Source organism: Malaclemys terrapin, chromosome 3, assembly GCF_027887155.1.
Source record: "Malaclemys terrapin pileata isolate rMalTer1 chromosome 3, rMalTer1.hap1, whole genome shotgun sequence".
In the NCBI taxonomy this organism is placed as follows: Eukaryota; Metazoa; Chordata; order Testudines; family Emydidae; genus Malaclemys; species Malaclemys terrapin.
Genome location: NC_071507.1, coordinates 154,669,746 through 154,689,732, shown reverse-complemented (window position 1 = coordinate 154,689,732; position 19,987 = coordinate 154,669,746). Strand labels below are relative to the sequence as shown.

Genomic DNA, 19,987 nt, shown 5'->3' with positions numbered 1-19,987 from the left:
GTGGGCACTGGATCAATCCCTGAGACCATTTTGCTTCTCTGTTTTCATTACTGCATTGATCCCCAATGTTCCCTCCCTTATGCATTCTTATCATCCAATTTTGTATCACTGAAGCCAATGGCATTTTTGTCACTGACTTCAATGGGAGAATGACCATGCCTTCAGCTAAGTCATTTTTTAAAGTCTCTTTTGTACCAGTTCAGCAAAGCCCTAAAGCACATATGTAAGTGCTTTGCTGAATCATTATTAGCAATGTAAATTATTGGCAATGTAATTCTCACATCGTAAATGGCATCATTAGCTTCCTCCCTTGGGGCAGTGTGAGACTATGGAGGAAAACAAGTGTTTTCAGTGCGTTCCTCCTCCCATTCTCCCAAGATCATATGTTGTTAGAGGTAAATTTTAGGAGTTGGGTTAAATTGGTGAACATTTTATCTTGTGAAAATGTTTTCCCTAATTTTGTGCAGTTTTATATTCCCCAAATTTTGATATTTCCAGTCATGAGAATTTTGGTACTGAAAAATTCTTAAAAATAAAATGTATTCACAAAATCTCATGTGCAATATTTTTATGGAGCATGGGGATATTCTGAAGCGGGAGCATGGTGTAATTCAGTGATATTCACACCTCAGTGTTCAGGACCAAAATTAGCAATCAGCATTACCCAAAAAACCCACAGTAGTGTGAATTCATTGTTTCATTTACTATAGTACTATTTAAACAGTATGACAGGGGAAATATTTAATTTTATATGTTTCTGTGAGAATAATATATATATATACTTGCACTAAGTTATTAACTTATATTTAGTGCAAGTTGGTCACTTAATTGGTTAATAACAATAAAAGTGTCCTGATTGTTCAATAACTTTAATATCATGTGCTGCAAAAAGCTTCAGGAGACACATTAAAAGCCATTTGCAGCTCACAAGCCTCAGTCTGACTATCACTGGTGTAGTTAGTGCATTGAGTAGAGAGCTGGGAGCCAGGAACAACTAGTTCTGTTTTCACCTCTGTCACTGACTATCCTTAATACTTTATACTCACAGTAAATATCATTTTAAAAATGCTACTTAATTATGCTTCGCACCATCCGTTTCAGGGGGGTTAAAACTAATGGTGTAGGAGAAAGGAGAACATATGATCCTTAATCCAATTTCTGTAGTGACTTCCTTTGTGACCTTGAGTAAGTCACTCATGATCTGTTTTTCAGAGCTTCTGAGTACCCATTACTCTAACTGAAGTTAATGACAGCTACAGGAATCTTTTATAAATGAATATAAAAATCATTAGATAATTAACAGACTGCAGACAAAATTGTATGAGTGCAAGAAAACTGATACAGATTTGAGCTGAACAGGCTCTGCACAAAAAACCCCGTAACTCTTACAGACAAAATACATTGTAGGTAAAAGTGGCGGGGGGGGGGGGGGGGAGGAGGCAGCTGATGGAATTAAAAAAGAAAGTTCTGAGAAACACTTGAAATAAATTGATTTTTTTAAAAGTATGCTTTAAAAGCTGACTAGCTTTTAAAGATGGTTGTGACTTTAGGTGTCATTCATATGATTTGCTTAAAGACATTCAATACATAGGGCAACCAAATATAGAAAGTAACAGCTAGAGACAATTATATATTTTCTGTTTAAGCCTCCTAAAAAGACATCTACTTTTTTGAAAAGTAGCTGGCACACCTAGTTGGAGAGCGACCATAGACTGCCTGTTAGTTTATTTATTATTACCATTCTGTTAAGAGTTTGGGGGCCTCCCAGGTCAGTTTCCCATTTGGAGCAGAAATTGATGATATCGAGTCAGGTATTTTTAGTGTAATTTGTTTATTTTTGAAATGTACACAAGTCTTGTTTTCTGACACAAGTAGGGGCTTAAAAATGGCACACAGGCAGTTGCCTTTGGTAGAGGCCTTGGACCAGGCACTTCTACCCTATCCTAATAATAATACCCTTCTTGCTCTGTATTTTTCCAGGTACTCTCACAACCAGAACACCTGCTTAGTACACAGCACTTGTTTCATCCCACAACCACATAACCCCTCTATTCCAAAAATGCCATTGGACCACATGTTCTCAAGAGGGGGACATGAAACATCAGTAACCCTTTTGTGACATTATTGCATTCAAAAGGAAATTTATTAAGCTTTCCCTGCCTAAGGAGACTGAATTAAACCTAGTCTCCTTTACCAGTCTCTGGATGAGGTAACTGCTTCAAAGCCCCTAAAGGCAACCTATTACAATATTTTACTGCCAGAGACCTCCATTCAAATGTAGATAAAAACAAGTGAAAATAATATTGTGATTTACTGTCAGAGTACTTCCCAGTAAACATTGGCCCATATCTCACAATCATTGCATTATACTCAGGAGTAGAGCTGAGAGGATAATTGATTTTTTGGTTTGGTGTCCCCCCCCCCTCTCTCTCTCACACACACACACACACACACAAGGGCAACCCCCTACTATGAAGACAACTATACTAGTACAAATGTATTTCTACTGCTATAACTTATTTCCATTACCATATGTCAATAATCTATACTACTGTAAGTGTCTCCACACTAGTAGCATTGTACCACTTCAACTATACCAGTACAGTTAAACAGTTGTGTGAATGCAAAGACTAAATTCACTTATTGCATTATTTTAAAGACAGTATTAATGCTGGTGCTGATGCTGAAAGAGTGGATACATTGGCTTGGCCTTAGCTTTGGGCAATATTTATCAAAAGTAAAATTGATTCACCAAATTCTGCCTTATCCCGTGCACCACAAAGAACCCAGTCCAAAAATCCTCAAGCAAAATTCTTCATTAGTCAATAGAGCTTTTGCTTTGGTGCAAGGACTCTTATTTCCTCTAAAGAAATAAAAGTACTAAGTTAAGTGATGCCAAGTAAAAGGAAGTTAGAAAGAGTTATAAGCAAATCAAAGTGAAAACAAGTATCAGAGGGGTTAGTCTGGATCTGTAAAAATATTGTATCTGAAGTGAAATCTTGCACTGTGTAAGTATAAAATAATGCCACTGCATTATTTTCTAACCCTTTGTTTGGGAAATATTTTCCGTTGGTACATCCATTACTGTATAGTGAAAAAGGTATTTTGTCTATTTTATTTTTTCTGTTTCCCAAACTTATCTGTCTAATGGAAAAATTCCATGGCAAGTGAGGTGGAATCCTTGTTAGTATAAATGGGTGATGAGCAAACCTGAATGGTTTGGTTCTGGAAATATGGCAGTTTTCTTCTGAAATTTCCAGTACTTCCAGGTTTTAACTGGAATGGAAATACAACTAGCCTGGGTCAAAGTATTTCATTATGTTTTCAATTTTGTGGTGATTGAAACCAGAAAATGCAGAGATGCAGGAAAAATTGGAGAGACCAATAGGTTAAATATGGATATTGAAAAGATTTCGGTTAGTTTTTATTACCTAAACCGGTAATACTGAGCCCATGACTATATGGCTGGACACATGCATCAGTAATGACAATTGTTATGGGGTTTGGGGTACAATCCAGACCAGTAAGAGGTTGTGTCACCACTTGCCCTGCAACTCTAGGTGCCTTAAAATGTTTTGCTGCTTTAGCTCCCAGCTCGGGATGCTCAAAACCAGCCTACAAGTATCCAGGTCACACCCTGAAGTGTCTCGGTATTAGATAGTGCTGATTCGGTAGCTCTGACCCCAGCCTGTCTACAGCCTCTATTTGGCTTCCACCAGCCTTGGTTACAACCACCAAAGTGATCCCAACACACACCATGAATTTCCCCCAAACCATGCCATGTCCAGCCCTGTCCTGGACAGTTTAGAGAAATAATAAGGTTTGTTTGTTCCTCTAAAGAAATAAAAGTACTAAGTTAAGTGATGCCAAGTAAAAGGAAGTTAGAAAGAGTTATAAGCAAATCAAAGTGAAAACAAGTATCAGAGGGGTTAGTCTGGATCTGTAAAAAAGCAACAAAGAGTCCTGTGGCACCTTAAAGACTAACAGATGTATTGGAGCGTAAGCTTTCGTGGGTGAATGCCCACTTCGTCAGACACATGTAATGGAAATTTCCAGAGGCAGATATAAATATGCAGGCAAGAATCAGTCTGGAGATAATGAGGTTAGTTCAGTCAGGGAGGATGAGGGCCTCTTCTAGCAGTTGAGGTGTGAACACCAAGGGAGGAGAAATTCCAAGGGAGTGAAAACACTCATCTAAAACTTAATCTAACAAAGTACAGGCTTTGTTCAAGATGGTTTCTTTCACAGTCTTCCTTCTTCCCAGCTATGGCTGACTTTTTCTCAGTTAGCACCTTTCACAGATGTACAATGTATGTACAACTGACAAGAGTTGCTGACAGAGTGGTGATCCACCAATGGACCTCTGTCACAACAATACAAAATCATTCTTAATTATAACTTAATGGCATGAGCATTTGTTATATTCCTGAATTTCATTTTACTTTGATTTTTTTTATTTCAATTTTGCAGAACTTCTTTCAAATAGTTAGTAATCTGCTTGATGAAGAGAACAAAGAGAAATGGGAAGATGCACAGCAGGTAAGATTTGCCTATGTTGCTATTTAGTTTCAAAAATTACCAAAGTAGAGTTTTACATTTTGCCCTAAATATGCTCAGTTGTACTCCCAAAACCTGTCCTGATTATTTATATATTTATTTAGAGCTATCAAGGAATTAAAAAAATAATTGTGATTAATCACGCAATTGATCAGGCTATTAAACAATAACAGAATATCATTTATTCCAATATTTTTGGTAGTTTTCTACATTTTGAAATATATTGATTTCAATTACAATACAGAATACAAAGTGTACAATCCTCAATATTTATTTTTATTACAAATATTTGCATTGTAAAAAAACAAAATAAATAGTATTTTATAATTCACCTAATACAAGTACTGTAGTCCAATCTCTTTATCATGAAAGTGGAATGTATAAATGTAGAATTATGTACAAAAATAATTGCATTCAAAAATAAAACAATGTAAAACTTTAGAGCCTAGAAGTCCAATCAGTCCTACCACTTGTTCAGCAATCGCTCAGACAAACAAGTTTGCAGGAGCTAATGCTGCCTGCTTCTTGTTTACAATGTCACCTGAAAGTGAGAACAAGCATTTCCATGGCACTGTTGTAGCTGGCGTCGCAAGATATTTACATGCCAGATGCGCTAAAAATTCATGTCTCTTGATGCTTCAACCACCATTCCAGAGGACATGCGTCCATGCTGATGACGGGTTCTGCTCAATAACAATCTCTTGCCGTGCAGACCAATGCATGTTAATTTTCATCATTTGAGTCAGATGCCACCAGCAGAAGGTTGATTTTCTTTTTTGGTGGTTTGGGTTCTGTAGTTTCCGCATCAGAGTGTTATTCTTTTAAGACTTCTGAAAGCATGCTCCACACCACATCCCTCTCAGATTTTGGAAGGCACTTCAGATTCTTAAATCTTGGGTAGAGTGCTGTAGCTATCTTTAGAAATCTCACATTGGTACCTTCTTTGCATTTTGTCAAATCTGTAGCGAAAGTGGTCTTAAAATGAACAACATGTGCTGGGTCATCATCCAAGACTGCTATAACATGAAATATATGGCAGAATATGGATAAAACAGAGTAGGAGATATACAATTCTCCCCAAGGAGTTCAGTCACAAATTTAATTAACACATTTTTTTTAACAAGGGTCATCTCCTCTGGAAGGATGGCCGAAGCATGAAGAGGCATATGAATCTTTAGTGATTCTGGCATGTAAATATCTTGTGACGTCAACTACAATAGTGCAATGTGAATGCCTGTTCTCACTTTCAGGTGACATTGTAATTAAGAAGTGGGCAGCATTATCTCCTGTAAATATAAACAAACTTGTTTCTCTTAGCGATTGGCTGAACAAGAAGTAGGACTGAGTGGACTAATAGGCTCTAAAGCTTTACATTTTTTTGGTTTTGAGTGCAGTTATGTAACAAAAAAATTACATTTGGTTCCACTTACATGATAAAGAGATTGCACTACAGTACTTGTATGAGGTGAATTGAAAAATACTATTTCTTTTGTTTATCATTTTTACAGTGCAAATATTTGCAATAAAAATAATACAAAGCGTGCACTGTACACTTTGTATTCTGAGTTGTAATCGCAATCAATATACTTGATAATGTAGAAAAATATCCAAAAATATTTAATACATTTCAATTGGTATTCTATTGTTTAACAGTGCGATTAATCACAATTAATTTTTTTAATTGTAATTAATTTTTGAGTTAATTGCGTGAGTTTACTACAATTAATCTACAGCCCTAATTTATTTGTTTATTTTTGAGGCAGTACTGAGTCCTTGTTTCAGGTTTAGTGTAGTTTTCTTTTTCTTTTCATCAAATATTCATTAGACTTGTCAGTTTTATGGAATGAAAATGTGCTAAGGTACAGTTAAAAATAAAATCATATTTTATGAGACAGAAACAAAAGCATCTGAAACTAATAAATCCTGTGCAAAAGTATTTTAAAGTTCTTATACTAAGCTCATCACAGCAAATAATCATGAAAAACACATGCATATTTCATTATATGAGATGAATATTTCACTTATTATAAACAGCATTAACTAGCTGAAAGTGCTAGAGAGAGAATTCTTTTTACAGGGCTAAGCAATCTGATTCTGTGTTCTTTCTAAAGACTACAGAGTTAAGATTTGCAAACCAAGGGAATTTTCACCATTTTTTCCTGCCAACTTGCATAAGACGATTTGCTTTGAGCAAACTGCATTTGTACACTACTTTGGATCCCTGAGATTGTGCTCTGCATTCTTCTTTCTGGTAGAAAGAAAGCCTCATTCACGATCAATAAATTGCTGACTTTCTATCAGAATACAGCTGCAGCAGCTCAACATCCTTTTTCTAGATTAATTGTCAGCATCAGAAACCATTAATTATGGATTATATAGAATACAAATATACAGCACCCTTTTGTTATACATGCCTTATACATGCCTTTTGTTAAGAGCTGATGTAAAGCGCCTCATAGAGGACGCCATTTGCGGTCCACAACAATAAATTTTTATTGGGCCTGCAAAACTCAGAAATTATGCTATGTATTCTTTATCGGCGTCTACTGGCACTTTATGTATTAACTACATACTTTCCATATACATAGAGCACCCATGTAACATCTATGGCTCAATGGTTTCTCCTGCAGTTATTTACTGTGAAATTCTAACTGGAGTGAATACTGACAACAGACCCTTTTGATTGAAATGCAGCCTTCTTACTCAGTCCAGGAACATGTACTGCTTGTTTGGTGTGTGGATAATATTGATACTAAAACATTTGTTACCTTACAGAAGTCATTAGAAAAATAAATTTTAAATCTGCATCACTCAGGGCAGCATTTGTACCTTGCCAGCATCTTGAACACCACAATTAATTAGTGTAAAAGAAAGTAGGTTGTTGCTGCCCAAAACTTTAATATAAGGGCCTGCATAGACTACAGAACAGAGTATGCAATTGCCCACCTTGGTCTGAGAGGCTCTGGAGCTAGACACATCAAACCATAGGAAGGAACAGTATTGGATGTTAGGATTCGTAGTCTCCAAAAGCAACACATGCATATTAAAGAAGAGAGTGGCTGTATTCCCAAATGCAGAACAGTATACAGTGAATATCATTTACATTTTGTATTTTGACCATCCCTTATGTATGAGGACAAAAAATGTATTGTGTGTAGCAGGATATCCATTTAAAAAAATGTTTATTTTACAGGAAAGTATCCCTTGTCCATGACACAGACAGTAATCCTTTCAATGATTTACTGATGTATATGTTGTATATGATATCAGTTTATCCACTAAATGTGTTAATAAATGTAACGGTTTCTAATCTCTTGATACTATTGCATAATGAATATATATTTTTTGTCCTAATGCCCTCTCAGGACCATGAAAATGAAATATGTTTTCTTGTAAATGGACTAGCCATTTACCATTTGGCAATCATATAAGGGTGCAATTCTGCTGTTGCAGAGATCAATATGGATGCCTTTAGTTTACTACTTTATCTCTGTGCTAGCACTAATAATAATGTTAAAAATGAATACACACAGATTCAATAATGCATTTTATAGTTAAACACAGTTTCAAAGCAACAAAGATGATACCATACTGCAAAGAACACAGGGCCAAATTTATCCTTCATATACATACACAACTCGTATCAACATTGTTGGAGATTGCCTGCACAGATTTGAAGGCAAAATTTGGTCTACGTTTGTTTCTGGAATATTACTCTGAAATACAGTAACCGTTACTGAGGGCTGTGGAGAGCAAAGAATTTGAATCCTTTTCTGTTAAGTGCATTAATTTATGGGCAAACATCTCACAGTTCTTGGGCTAAGCTGATTTTGAATGATATTGTGAGAGATCTTGTCTGCTCACTTGGGGATAAATGATGCATTGAAGACTAAAACGTATTGTTTTGCTGTAACTTAAAACTTTGGACATTAAAACATGATGAGTACAATTTAGCTGTTGAATGTCCCAGCTTATTTTATTGTACTTGGTTAGTATTTTATGTGAATGATACAGAGTTTGTGAAGGTCTTGCAGTTATTGTGTATCTGACCTTCATTTATTAGATCTATCCAGGATCAGTGGAGCTAATGCAGGTGATTGAAGATTTTATACACATTGTTGGAATGGGGATGATGGACTTTCAGAATTCATACCTAATGACTGGAAATGTAGGTAAGAAATAGGAATTTCTTTTATCAAATATTTGAAAATCAAAACATGCAAGTATGTACTTTGTACCTGCTGTCTATATGATTGGGATCCTCTTCTAAACTTGTGTTTTGGTGTTTGGTCATCTATTGTCTAGTTTATTAGTCTATTTAAAAGTGAATGTGTGAGTAGTGAATCTTCTACTTTCTCATCTCTCACAATCTGAATATAAAGCTTAAGATCCTAAATAAAATCCAAAAAGTAGTCCATGTTATGCTATGCATATACTAGAAGCCTGCCAGTATACACAATGATCCAAATAGCAATTTGAGACATGAGAATTAATAATTTTAGGGTAGGTATATATAATTATTAATTATAATGTCTCAAATTGCTATTTGAATACTGTGTATACTGTATAATTTTAGTGTATGTATATATTATGTATATATAATGTGTACACTAAAATTAAACATACATAATGTGTGTGTGTATATAGATAGATAGATAATATGTATGTGTATATATATATTAATTATAATGTCTCAAATTATATATCAATTTGAGACATTATAATTAATAATTTTAGTGTGTGTGTGTATATATATATAAAGCTAAATATATATAATGAATTGCTTAATTCACTGGATAAATGTTGATTTTGTTGACAACATTTCTACTAATTTTTTATCCACCTATAGACCTTATTGTGCATATTGTAGTATGTTAGTAATTAGCCTCAGCAAATACTTTTAATAAAACCTAAACATCAGTTGTCATTATAATACAAAATCATTTAAAAGTTTGGGTTACTTAGGTTTTCAGTTTTTCTGTGTGTGTGTGTGTATTCAAAATTTTGTTTTGATTTACTTTTTAAAAGACTTGTTAGAGCAGCTGTACAACATTCATAATGCCAGTGAAGACTGAGACAATATAATAAAATAACATTCAGAACATATGAAAGATGTCATCAACCTGGACTCAACCTATTAGGGGCTGTAATTATCTCTGAAGTATCAGTTCATCTAGGGCATGGAATACTAATGCATTTAAAATGACCCAGATTGTAAGGCAATTTTGAGTATTTCATCTTGTTGCCATAATTTGCAGTGACTACTATCAAGCTGTCTGGAGTGGCTCATGAACATGGGTGCCAACCTTCAGGCAGACTGTTACAAATCAGGGCATAAACCCTAAACTGGTTGTGTGTTTTATAATTAGATTTCACCAACCAAGAATCAAGCACTATAATAGCCTTAAGATGGAGTCAGAGATAGTCTACCTTGGCCACTCTGGCTATCTTGCCACCCAAGAAAACCTGCCTTTATGATAGATGGTACCTTGCACCAAAAATCACAACAAAATTCAGGTTACTTCCAGTCCCAAAGGATCAGTCACTTACCCCAGGTCAAGTGCACCCTAGTTCTTACACCAAAGACAACGCTTGAAGTCAATCCTTTAATAAACTGACTAAAGGTTTATTAACTAGGAAAAAGAAATAGAGTTATTTACAAGGATAAAACAGGTAAACATACACAAACAAATGAGTTACAGTCTTAGGTTCCAAATAGCAATAGAAGCCGCTGTCATGTGCAAGCTTTATATGTCCTTAAGGGCTAACCAAAGCTGAGCAGCTTAGGGATCCTTGCTTAACCTTAGAAATATTGCCCTTTCCAAATTCCAAGTAGCATAGTGATATAGTTCCTTCTGGTCAGGGAGTTTTATTTCCTTCCTTCAGAGTTCAAACTGTGATGGGATGGTTATGTTCACATCCCCTCTTCATGGGTGTGGGTGTGGGTGTGGGGGGGAGCAATCAACAGAGTCTTTTGTTGTTCCATAATGGTTCGCCTGGTGTCTATAGGCGTTCTTTTGTTGGGCAGGAGACGACATCTCTTGTGGTAAACTAGTATCTCACACTTGGTAATGCTTCTGTCCTGACTCTGGGGGTTTTCAGTTTCACAGCAAACAATTTTATCATTACAAAGCAACTTTCTCACTCAGGGGTGTGAAAAAACACTCCCCTGAATGCTGCAAGTTTCAGTGCTGTAAAGTGCCAGTGTAGACCGTGCACCAGTGCTGGTAGCTATTCCCCTAGCTATTGGAGGTGGTTTAACATTGCAAGTGTGGTGGTTTAACATTGCAGCAGCGCTTTAACATTGCTAGTGAAGACATGCCCTTAAATATTACCTTATAACATGGGATACAGATATAATAAGTCTAATGCAATGCATAAGCCATGAAGTCCAAACATTTGAACACATTCTTATAAACTTGACATGTATGTTAACTAGAAGTGTGTGGTTGGAGGGTGTTTTATTTCTATATTGAAGCAGGTTATCTCTGGATAAAACCCCTTCTAACCCCACGCCCCTAGTTGTCACCTACCACCCAACACTGGAACCCATAACGGATATCATCAAACAGCTACAACCCATACTCAATGGGGACCCCATCCTGAAAGAAATCTTTCCTGAACCCCCTTTTCTGGCCTTCTAATAGCCCCCAACCTCTCCAAGCTCATCATCAGAAGCAAGCTCCCCACAGACCAGGACACACCAACTCAAAGTGGTACCAGAAACTTCCAGAACAACAGATGCAAAACCTGCAGACATATCTCCACTGCTACAATGGACCCCCTGCCATATACCTTTCAAGATCCATGGGTCCTACACATACCTATCACAACAGGTGGTGCACCTTGCCCAGTGCCCTAGATGCCCCAATAGCAACTATGTAGATGAAACCATACAATCACTATCCTCTCTAATAAATTCACACAGGAAAAGATAAAATACAAAAACACTACATAATGATCACTTCTACCTCTGACATATCAGTCCTCATCCTCAAAGGAATCCTGCACAACAGTTTGAAAAGACGAGCTTAAATTCATAACTTTGCTAGACACTAAAAACAACCCACCCAACTGCTTCTCCCGACTTCCTTTCGTCCTTTGTGACTGGAGGGGTTTTAATGGGCCACTTCACCTTGAATGGTCCCTTGAAATATGTGTTAACTACTTATGCTAAACAGTCTCCTCCATCTTGTAATTAGCTGTGACTTTGTGAGACCATGTCTACACTACAAAATTATGTTGACCTAACTTACATCAGCATAAGCCACCACAAGTTATTAAATTGCTTTTGTGTGTGCACAATTTGCTCTTTGTGTCAGCGGTGTGTGTCCTCACTAGGAGCACTTGTATTGATTATATTGTCAGTGTGGACATTGTGGGATGGCTTCTGAAAGCCAGTAACAGTCTAGGTAAGCAATGGAGTGTCTACACAGATTGTGTGTCGACCTAATTACATCTACCATTTCTTTACACTGCTTGGGGAGGTGGTGTTACTAAATCAGCATAGAGAGGCTCTTACGTCAGCGGAAGCCAAATTTAAGTGAAAACAGTTTCACAGCTAGGTCAATGCAATGCAACTTACATCAAATAACCATGTAGTGTAGACCAGGTCTGAATAAGTTTCCCAGATCTGAAGAAGAGCTCTGTGTAAGGTTGAAAGCTTGTCTCTCTTACCAACAGAAGTTGGTCCAATAAAATATATTATCTCACTCACCTTGTCTCATCAGAATGTCAATCTCTTTTAAAGTGAGGCAGTAGAACTGGTCAGAAGACACTATGATTTAAGAATTACTTGATTTTGAAAACAGCGTACAAAATGTTCAAAACATTGCTAATGAAGAACCAAATTTATAACCAGAATAAGTATACTGGCATGCAGTTACAAATATTTGATGTATTGTTCCAATATTCTTGATTCATGACCAATATAAATCACTATCTTGATGAACAGCACTATTTGATAATATTTGTTGAATAATTTAGCCAGACAATGACAGGGCAGGTCTACAGGTCCATTGTAGAGTGTCTGGTGGAGATGCTCTATGCTGACAGGAGAGTGCTGTCCGGTCGGCATAATTACTCCACCTCCATGAGAGGCGGAAGCTATGTCAGCAGGACACCGTCTGCTGACATAGTATCGCTGTAACTTGCGTCTCTCGGGAGAAGGGAGTCTTTTTCACATCCCTGAACAATGTAAAGTAGATTGACTTAGCAATAATGGAAACCTGTCCATATTTTATTAAATTATTCATTAAATATTTCTTAAAATAATTTGCCCAGCTTGAGAATTGGATGAACCCTAGAATTGTAAACAATCAATGATGTAAGGCATAGTTTTGTATTGGGGAAGTTCTAGGGAAAGCATCAGAAGGTACTGTACTTTCTGTGCCTCAGAATGTTTAAAATGTTGACTAATCTGATAGTTCGTTGCTGTTAATGAGTGTCATGGTGGTGGCAGTGGTGTTGTTTAATATTTTTATTGTGGTAGTACCTAGAGCCCCAAATCAGGAGTTATCGTTATTATTTATCATTTGTATTGCATAGCACCTAGGAGCCCTAGTCCTGGACCAGGTGTCAGGACCCAGTGTGCTAGGCCATGTACATATAGAGAGCAAAAATAAATAAATAAAAAGACATTCCCCACCCCAGAGTGTGTGTTTGAAACCATTTTTATGGCAAAATCAAAGATTTGTTGATTAACACAGCACAGCCCATACCTTTTGGCATGTTTGACTGCAGCCCAATCCGTTTGTGCTCAAAAGAGTGACTATAAAAATGACATGTAGGGATCCTGTGTATATAGCATCTACATCATCGCCATATCAAATGGGAAGTAACAACTTTCTTTCTGAATCAGAAATTGTGGTGTGCACTGGCTACTCATGTAACTGCATAAATTTAGTAGTTTTCCTTTGATCATCCTCCTCCCACTCACACCTAATGTTTTTTAAACCCTTAGGACTAGAGTCTTACTTAGTCTATGTGCCCAGGCAAGCAAGTGAAAGGGATTAAGAAAAGTAAGAGAAACTTATACACTTATGCTGGCTAGCTGGACCTTGGGTCCTGGCACATTGAAGCAAATGGGTTATCCACCTACATTCTCCCTCGCTGGAGCCAGATGGCAAGGAGGGACAGGAAATGGGCACAGTCTTGGCTCCACTACCTCTGCTCACTGGCCACAGTAGTTGAGCTGGTGTGGCATGAGGAGGGAGAAATTGATTGCTATTATAGTCTGTCTGAAAAATTACTACCCCCTGCAAGAACAAGGATGGGGGGATCTCTGAGTCACAATGCCTTCCAGGTTTATTTCTGTTTTGGTTAATCTTACACGTAACCTCTTGCTCAGGGCTATTCCTAAACTCAGGTTAATTAAGGCCTCTGGCTGCTGCAGCAATACAAATAAATAATAATTTAATAAAATGCAAGCAGCTTCTACTGCCAGTCCTCCAAACTCACCCTGGGATCTATGGGTCTGTCTACCCTTTGAGCTGTAAATATAAATTCCAGCTTGAGGAGACATACACATGCTAGCTTTAATCAAGCTAGTGTGCTAAAAAATAGAATGTAGCCACAGTGGTGCGAATAGCAGAAGAGACTGCCTGCCCCTAGTGCGTACTTAGCATCTTGGACAGGTAACTTCTTGGAGCAACTAGCCCCTCACACCACTTGTATTTTTATATATGGAGATATACCTATCTCATAGAACTGGAAGGGACCCCGAAAGGTCATCGAGTCCAGCCCCCTGCCTTCACTAGCAGGATCACACCTACATTCTATTTTTAGCATGCTAGCTTGATTAGATATGTCTCCTCATGCTGGAATTTACACCTCCAACTCAAAATGTAGATATAACCTGAGAATCAAGTTGGGTTTTTCCTTTTTGCACCAGTAATAAAGGTTAGTCACACCAAATTCTGTGATTGATTAAGCTGTACAATCCCACTGTCCCCAAATTATACCCTCAGTGCAACACAGTTGCCTTCATTGGAGTTACACAAGTGTGACTGATTGACCATGTAATTGGAATGTAATTTTTTTGCTATTACATCAGAAGGAATACATCCAGCTCATGCTCTCTTAGCTGTATAAACTCTGTAGTGCTAACTAGCATAAAAAGTATTAAAAGTTATTTTTGTCACAAAAGTAAGTAAACATGTTGAATACAGGAAGCAGATCTGTGCAGAGAGAAGGGGCCATTTTTACACAGAATTAATAGAGCAGAACTGTACTATAGTTATTTTCATGTTCTGTTTTGTAAAAACTGAATATAATAATTTTCAATCCTCTCCGACATTTCATGCATCCATTCAGAATCCCTTTTCACATAAACATGAGAAACAAGATTCAGTACTTACAATGAGCTGCTTCTTTTTCTGATGTGCTGCGGAATAGAAAGATTCCAGTTCTGTAGCAAATTTCACAGCCTCAGAAGTGTCCTTGGTTTCCATTCACTGATTTTAATTTGCATGTCTGCATCCAGTTGAACAGAAGTAAACTGATCCATAGATCATTTATCCTGGGCATCCACACTTGTAATCGGGTTTGACAGATATGCCAATCTCCTCAGATCTTCTGCAGATGGAGTGTCGTTTTCCTTACTAATCCTTAGGTGATCTCTATCTAACTCATATTCAGTGCTTATTCTGAACCACACATCAACGTTATAAATCCAAAAAAAAAAACTCTTTTCCAGGACCAAATTTTGCAGCACAGTCAGAACAGGTCCATTCACACTACAGCTCGCCCCACTCCTTCTCTATTCTTCTCTCAAACAAAGGAGGAGTTGCTGGAACAAACTGAAAAATTAAATAGCAACAAGTCACCAGAACCAATAGTTTTCCATCAAGAGTTCTGAAGGAACTTAATAATGTGGCTGAGCTGCTAACAAGAAATCTTCAATCTCATTAAAATCAACTGCTGGAGTGGACGATTGGAGTGCAGCAAATGTTTTACTTGTCTTTAAAAACTGATCAGCTGGATCTGGAAATTATGGAACAGTGAGATTTACTTCAGAACCAAGTAAAATGCTTCAAACAGTAATGAAAGATAGACACTTATATAGTAGGGCAGATCAGGATTGTTCTGTAAAGGAATATTGGATACCCATTCTGAGCTAGATTTGTTTCAATGTAGCAGCAAAGGGATGGTTAAAAGAAAACTGGCTGACCAAATGTACTTGTTTGTAGTGTTGTTGTACCCATGTTGGTCCCTGGATATTAGAGAGACAAGGTGGGTGAGGTAACATCTTTTATTGGCCCAACTTCCTTTGCTGAAACAGATAAGTGCTCTGTGTAGCTTGAAAGCTTGTCTCTTTCACAACAGCAGGCCGAGGGATGTACTGGCTTCCACTTCCAGCAGCTCCCATTGGCCTGGAGCAGCGAACCGCGGCCAGTCGGAGCTGCGATTGGCCAGACCTGCGGATGGGGCAGGTAAACAAACCAGCCCAGCCTACCAGGGGCTTTCCCTAAACAAGCGGCGACCCCAGTTTGAGAAACACTGCTGTAGCACAATAGAACGGGATCTGAGCTGGGTGATAAACATTCTTAGAGAGATGGGGCGACTTCTCATTGAAGAGAGACTGAAATTATTAGAATTGTTTAGTGTTGAAAGGAAATTAATAAAAAGGAATATGATAGATGTATGAAAAATAATGAATGGGAAGAGAAGATAACCAATCTTTATTTAACCTTAGTCCTAACACAAAAACATTCAGGGGTCCTTCAGCTAAACTGTAAAGCAAAACATTTAAAACTGGGTGAACAATGGAGTCCATTGCCATAATCATTGGGCAAGGTGCCTAGTAGGAATAAAAGGAAAAACCGTATTGGTCATTTATATGGAGAATGGGAACAATCACAGTTATACTCGATAAGATAAAGCACATCAGAAAGGATACTTGTCTTCATGCTTCTGGGCATAAGCCAAACACTAACTGATAGGCTTGGTCTACACTACCAATTTATGTCAGTATAACTACATTGCTCAAGGGGGGTGAAAAATCCACATCTCTAACCAACAGTTATATCAACCTAACTCCCAGAGTGGACAGCGCTGTGTCAGCAGGACAGCTTCTCCCATTGACATAGCTACCTCTTGTGGAGGTGGAATACCTACACAAACAGGAGAAGCTCTCCCATTGGCATAGGGAGCACCTTCACTAAGTGCTACAGTAGCAGAGCTGTGCCAGTGTAGACAAGCCTCTTCATCTGAAGCATCTAGTACTGGTCACTATCAGAGAGGGACAGGGGCTAAAAACAACCACTGGCCTGATCCAATATGACAATTCCTATGCTCCGAATCGTTCATTTAGGATTTCATTTTGAGCTGGGCCAAATAGGCCTTTCAAATGTTTTCCTTCCTATTTAAGGAGGGAAAGTCTGATCTTGGCCCTCTCAAAATCTATAGGAAGCCATAGGGTAGAAAAAGTCTTTTAAAATGACTGCCGTTCCCATAGCCTCTTTCTTTCTCATCTGAGATTCTCATGTTCCTCTGTGCATCTCTCTGTTAACCAGTTTGTGGTTGGTTCAAGTTCCCTCATTGTATTGCCTTTTCTTGAAACATTATTGTTCATATTTAGCAAACGGATGCTTACCTCTTCTATTTGTTTTTCCACACCAGTTTGGGCATTTTGTAACAGTGATTCTGTGTCTTATCTTATCGTTCATATCTGATCTTACAGTATGGTTACATTCTTACATTTCCAACTGATGTTTGCCTTGCGATCCCTTTTCATCTGTGCTGCTAAAGCTGATTTAATTTTCCTTTGCTAAGCTTCCTTGCTAGTATCTTTCTTTCTAACTGATTCACATTCCCCCCTGACCACTTTCTGTTGCCTCCTTTTTCTGGCTTTAATTTCTTCCAGCATTTGTAGCTATATCGTCCATCTCTGTTTAAATCAAATCAGTGCAAGGATTTTTTTTCACCATTAAAATTTAATACAGATTTTTGACACAGACATTACCACTTTCAGAAGCAAACACAACTAAGAAAAACATGTGTTACTTATAAACAAAGCACATTTGATCTGGAATCATTAAGGCACAATAAACAAGAAACCCCCTTATGACACTTTCAGAGAGTCACTTTTCAGAGTAGGACCATGGTTGTCAGTTAAGACTGCATAATTCACCGGGAAATGACATCAGTCTACAAGGGAAGGAAGAGAAAGATATTACTGTGAGTTTTTTTTTTAAATGAAGTTGTGAGGCACACACAATATGATATGGTGCTAGTCAAGATAAGCTGCAAGAATCTACAAAGACTGATAGGTGACTGGATAGGTGGCTGTTATTTTAGTTTCTGACAAGTCAAGAAACGTTTAGACTTCTTTCATAGATTCATAGATTCTAGGACTGGAAGGGACCTCGAGATGTCATCGAGTCCAGTTCCCTGCCCGCATGGCAGGACCAAATACTGTCTAGACCATCCCTGATAGACATTTATCTAAATGTCTTCTTTATTGGGACAAAACCTTGATGGGAGAGAAATGATTACATAGAGAATCAGGATATCCCTTATTTATCTATATTTATTTACAATATCTACTTAGCTCCTATTAACACTTTGAACTATTTCTCTTTAGCAAAAACTGCATAATCAGCAGAAAAATGTACATGTTTGTGGATCTCCAGCAACTGCACAGGTCTTGGGTAAAATCCTGGGAGTTTTGCCCTTGACTTCAGTGGAGTCAGCATTTCGCCTAAGGTTTAAGTGTCAGCCAAATATCTCTCATACATAATCTGTTGCTTCATGCTGTGAGAAGTCTCACTCCTCACTTGTGCTGTGCAGGAGGAGAATGTGGAAGCAAAGGTGACGCTAAGCCTCCTTTCTTCTCCTTCTGATCCTGTGGCTAGCTAGGGACCAAGCTGGCCCATAGCACAATTAGTGGTGTAGTTTAAGGGTTATTCTAATTTATGCCAGCTTGTGATGGTGTGTAAGGCCTTTACTCTGATAAAGATCATTGCTACGTGAGCCAGTCTGGCCCCTTCTGGCCTCCAGAAGTCCCTTGTCTTTCCCACCCATATACCCTCTACATCCTGGAGGTCAGGAGGGTCTGGCATAGAGCAGGTTACACTACCTTTACATCAGTTGAGGATTCCTCTATGCCATTAGAATCCTAAACAGGTTTTAGGTCTCGTTGCATCATTCCAAAAGGCACTTCTCCCTCCAACCAGTTCTATAGTTATCTCTTCTCTCCCCTCCCTCTCCGTGCCCATATCCATGAAGTTTCCATTCAGGTACCAGGCGGCAGGTCTGGTAATCTCCTGGTCCTCTGGAATGCCTGTGCTGGGCTATTCAGTTTCGTATAAGTCAGTTATCTGGAAAAAGCACAGATTCATTCCCAGCTAAAATGTTACCTTACCTGACATAATCTTCTAGAATACCTAATAAATAAAAGTCAGGGTGAGTGACTCCACTCCTGGGGAGGCCTTGGGGATAGTGGCCATGTTGGTGCTAAACAGCCACAGCTGAGGGGTTGAGGGATTTCAGGATCCATTTAGTCTTCCTTGGCCATGAAACTCAGTTGGTCCTTGGGACTTTGCACCATGCATGCCCCTTGATACAAGATATGTTTCTAAATGGCTAGGTTATTGATATTATATAACTGCTTATATGACTCCTGGTGGCTATAGTATCTGAGCGCCTAGTGCTAGTGAAAAACAAGAAGATTTAGTTCTACAGAGTTTCTAATACAAAGAGAGAGCGGGTTCTGACCATCAGTCTCACTACTAATCCCAGTCCTTTCTGGCAACTTTTCTTCTTTCTGTTGAGTGTTTGTTTATCCTAATGGTGTCTGACCAGTCTATCTGTTACACTGATGTGAGATTTAGTGCTGTATCTCTTAACGTCAGCACTTCAGGGTTGTTCAGTCACATGCCATAAATAATGTGCAGATCTATAAATGCACTAAAAAGCTGAGCAGCTTTTAGGAATCATTCTTGTATTTTGGTCTATTTCTTGACAAATGGAAAAATAAAGTTATAAAACAACTAGGATGTTCATTTCTTCTTCAATATATAAATTAATGGCCTGAAACTTTCAGTCAGAAAAACAACTTTGTTTTAGTTTTACTAGCACACATACTCTCACCTTTAGCTTGTAATGAAATTATTGACATATCCGTAAACTGAGCCGAGTCAAAATAAAATAATAAGAGCCCTTTAATGAACTTTTGGGGTTAACAGGAATTCAACAGGTATAATTTCAACATTCTCCCTCGACAGAGAGAAAACTTGATCTGTCAAATAAATAGGAGTGAAATTGCTGTAGAACTACTAGAAACAGCAACAAGTCTCTAATCACGTAAAATACTGAACTGTTACTGAGAGTGTTGGTGGTTGTCTTATACCCATCAATAAATGGTCATTTAAGAAATGAATCAACACTGGATAAACACCAATCATAAATTTCACAAGATCAGGTGGAT

At 37.9% G+C, this 19,987-nt stretch overlaps 1 protein-coding gene across 7 annotated transcripts in view; it reads left to right on the top strand.

Moving 5' to 3' along the window:
* The window catches only part of ADGRB3 (adhesion G protein-coupled receptor B3), a 600,799-nt gene that overhangs the window by 315,171 nt on the left and 265,641 nt on the right, over positions 1-19,987 (top strand). For all 7 annotated transcript variants that reach the window (XM_054023981.1, XM_054023978.1, XM_054023982.1 and 4 more), the window contains 2 exons: positions 4,471-4,539; positions 8,621-8,729. In XM_054023981.1, the coding sequence (XP_053879956.1) occupies positions 4,471-4,539; positions 8,621-8,729 (178 nt within the window). The remainder of the gene's footprint in view (positions 1-4,470; positions 4,540-8,620; positions 8,730-19,987) is intronic.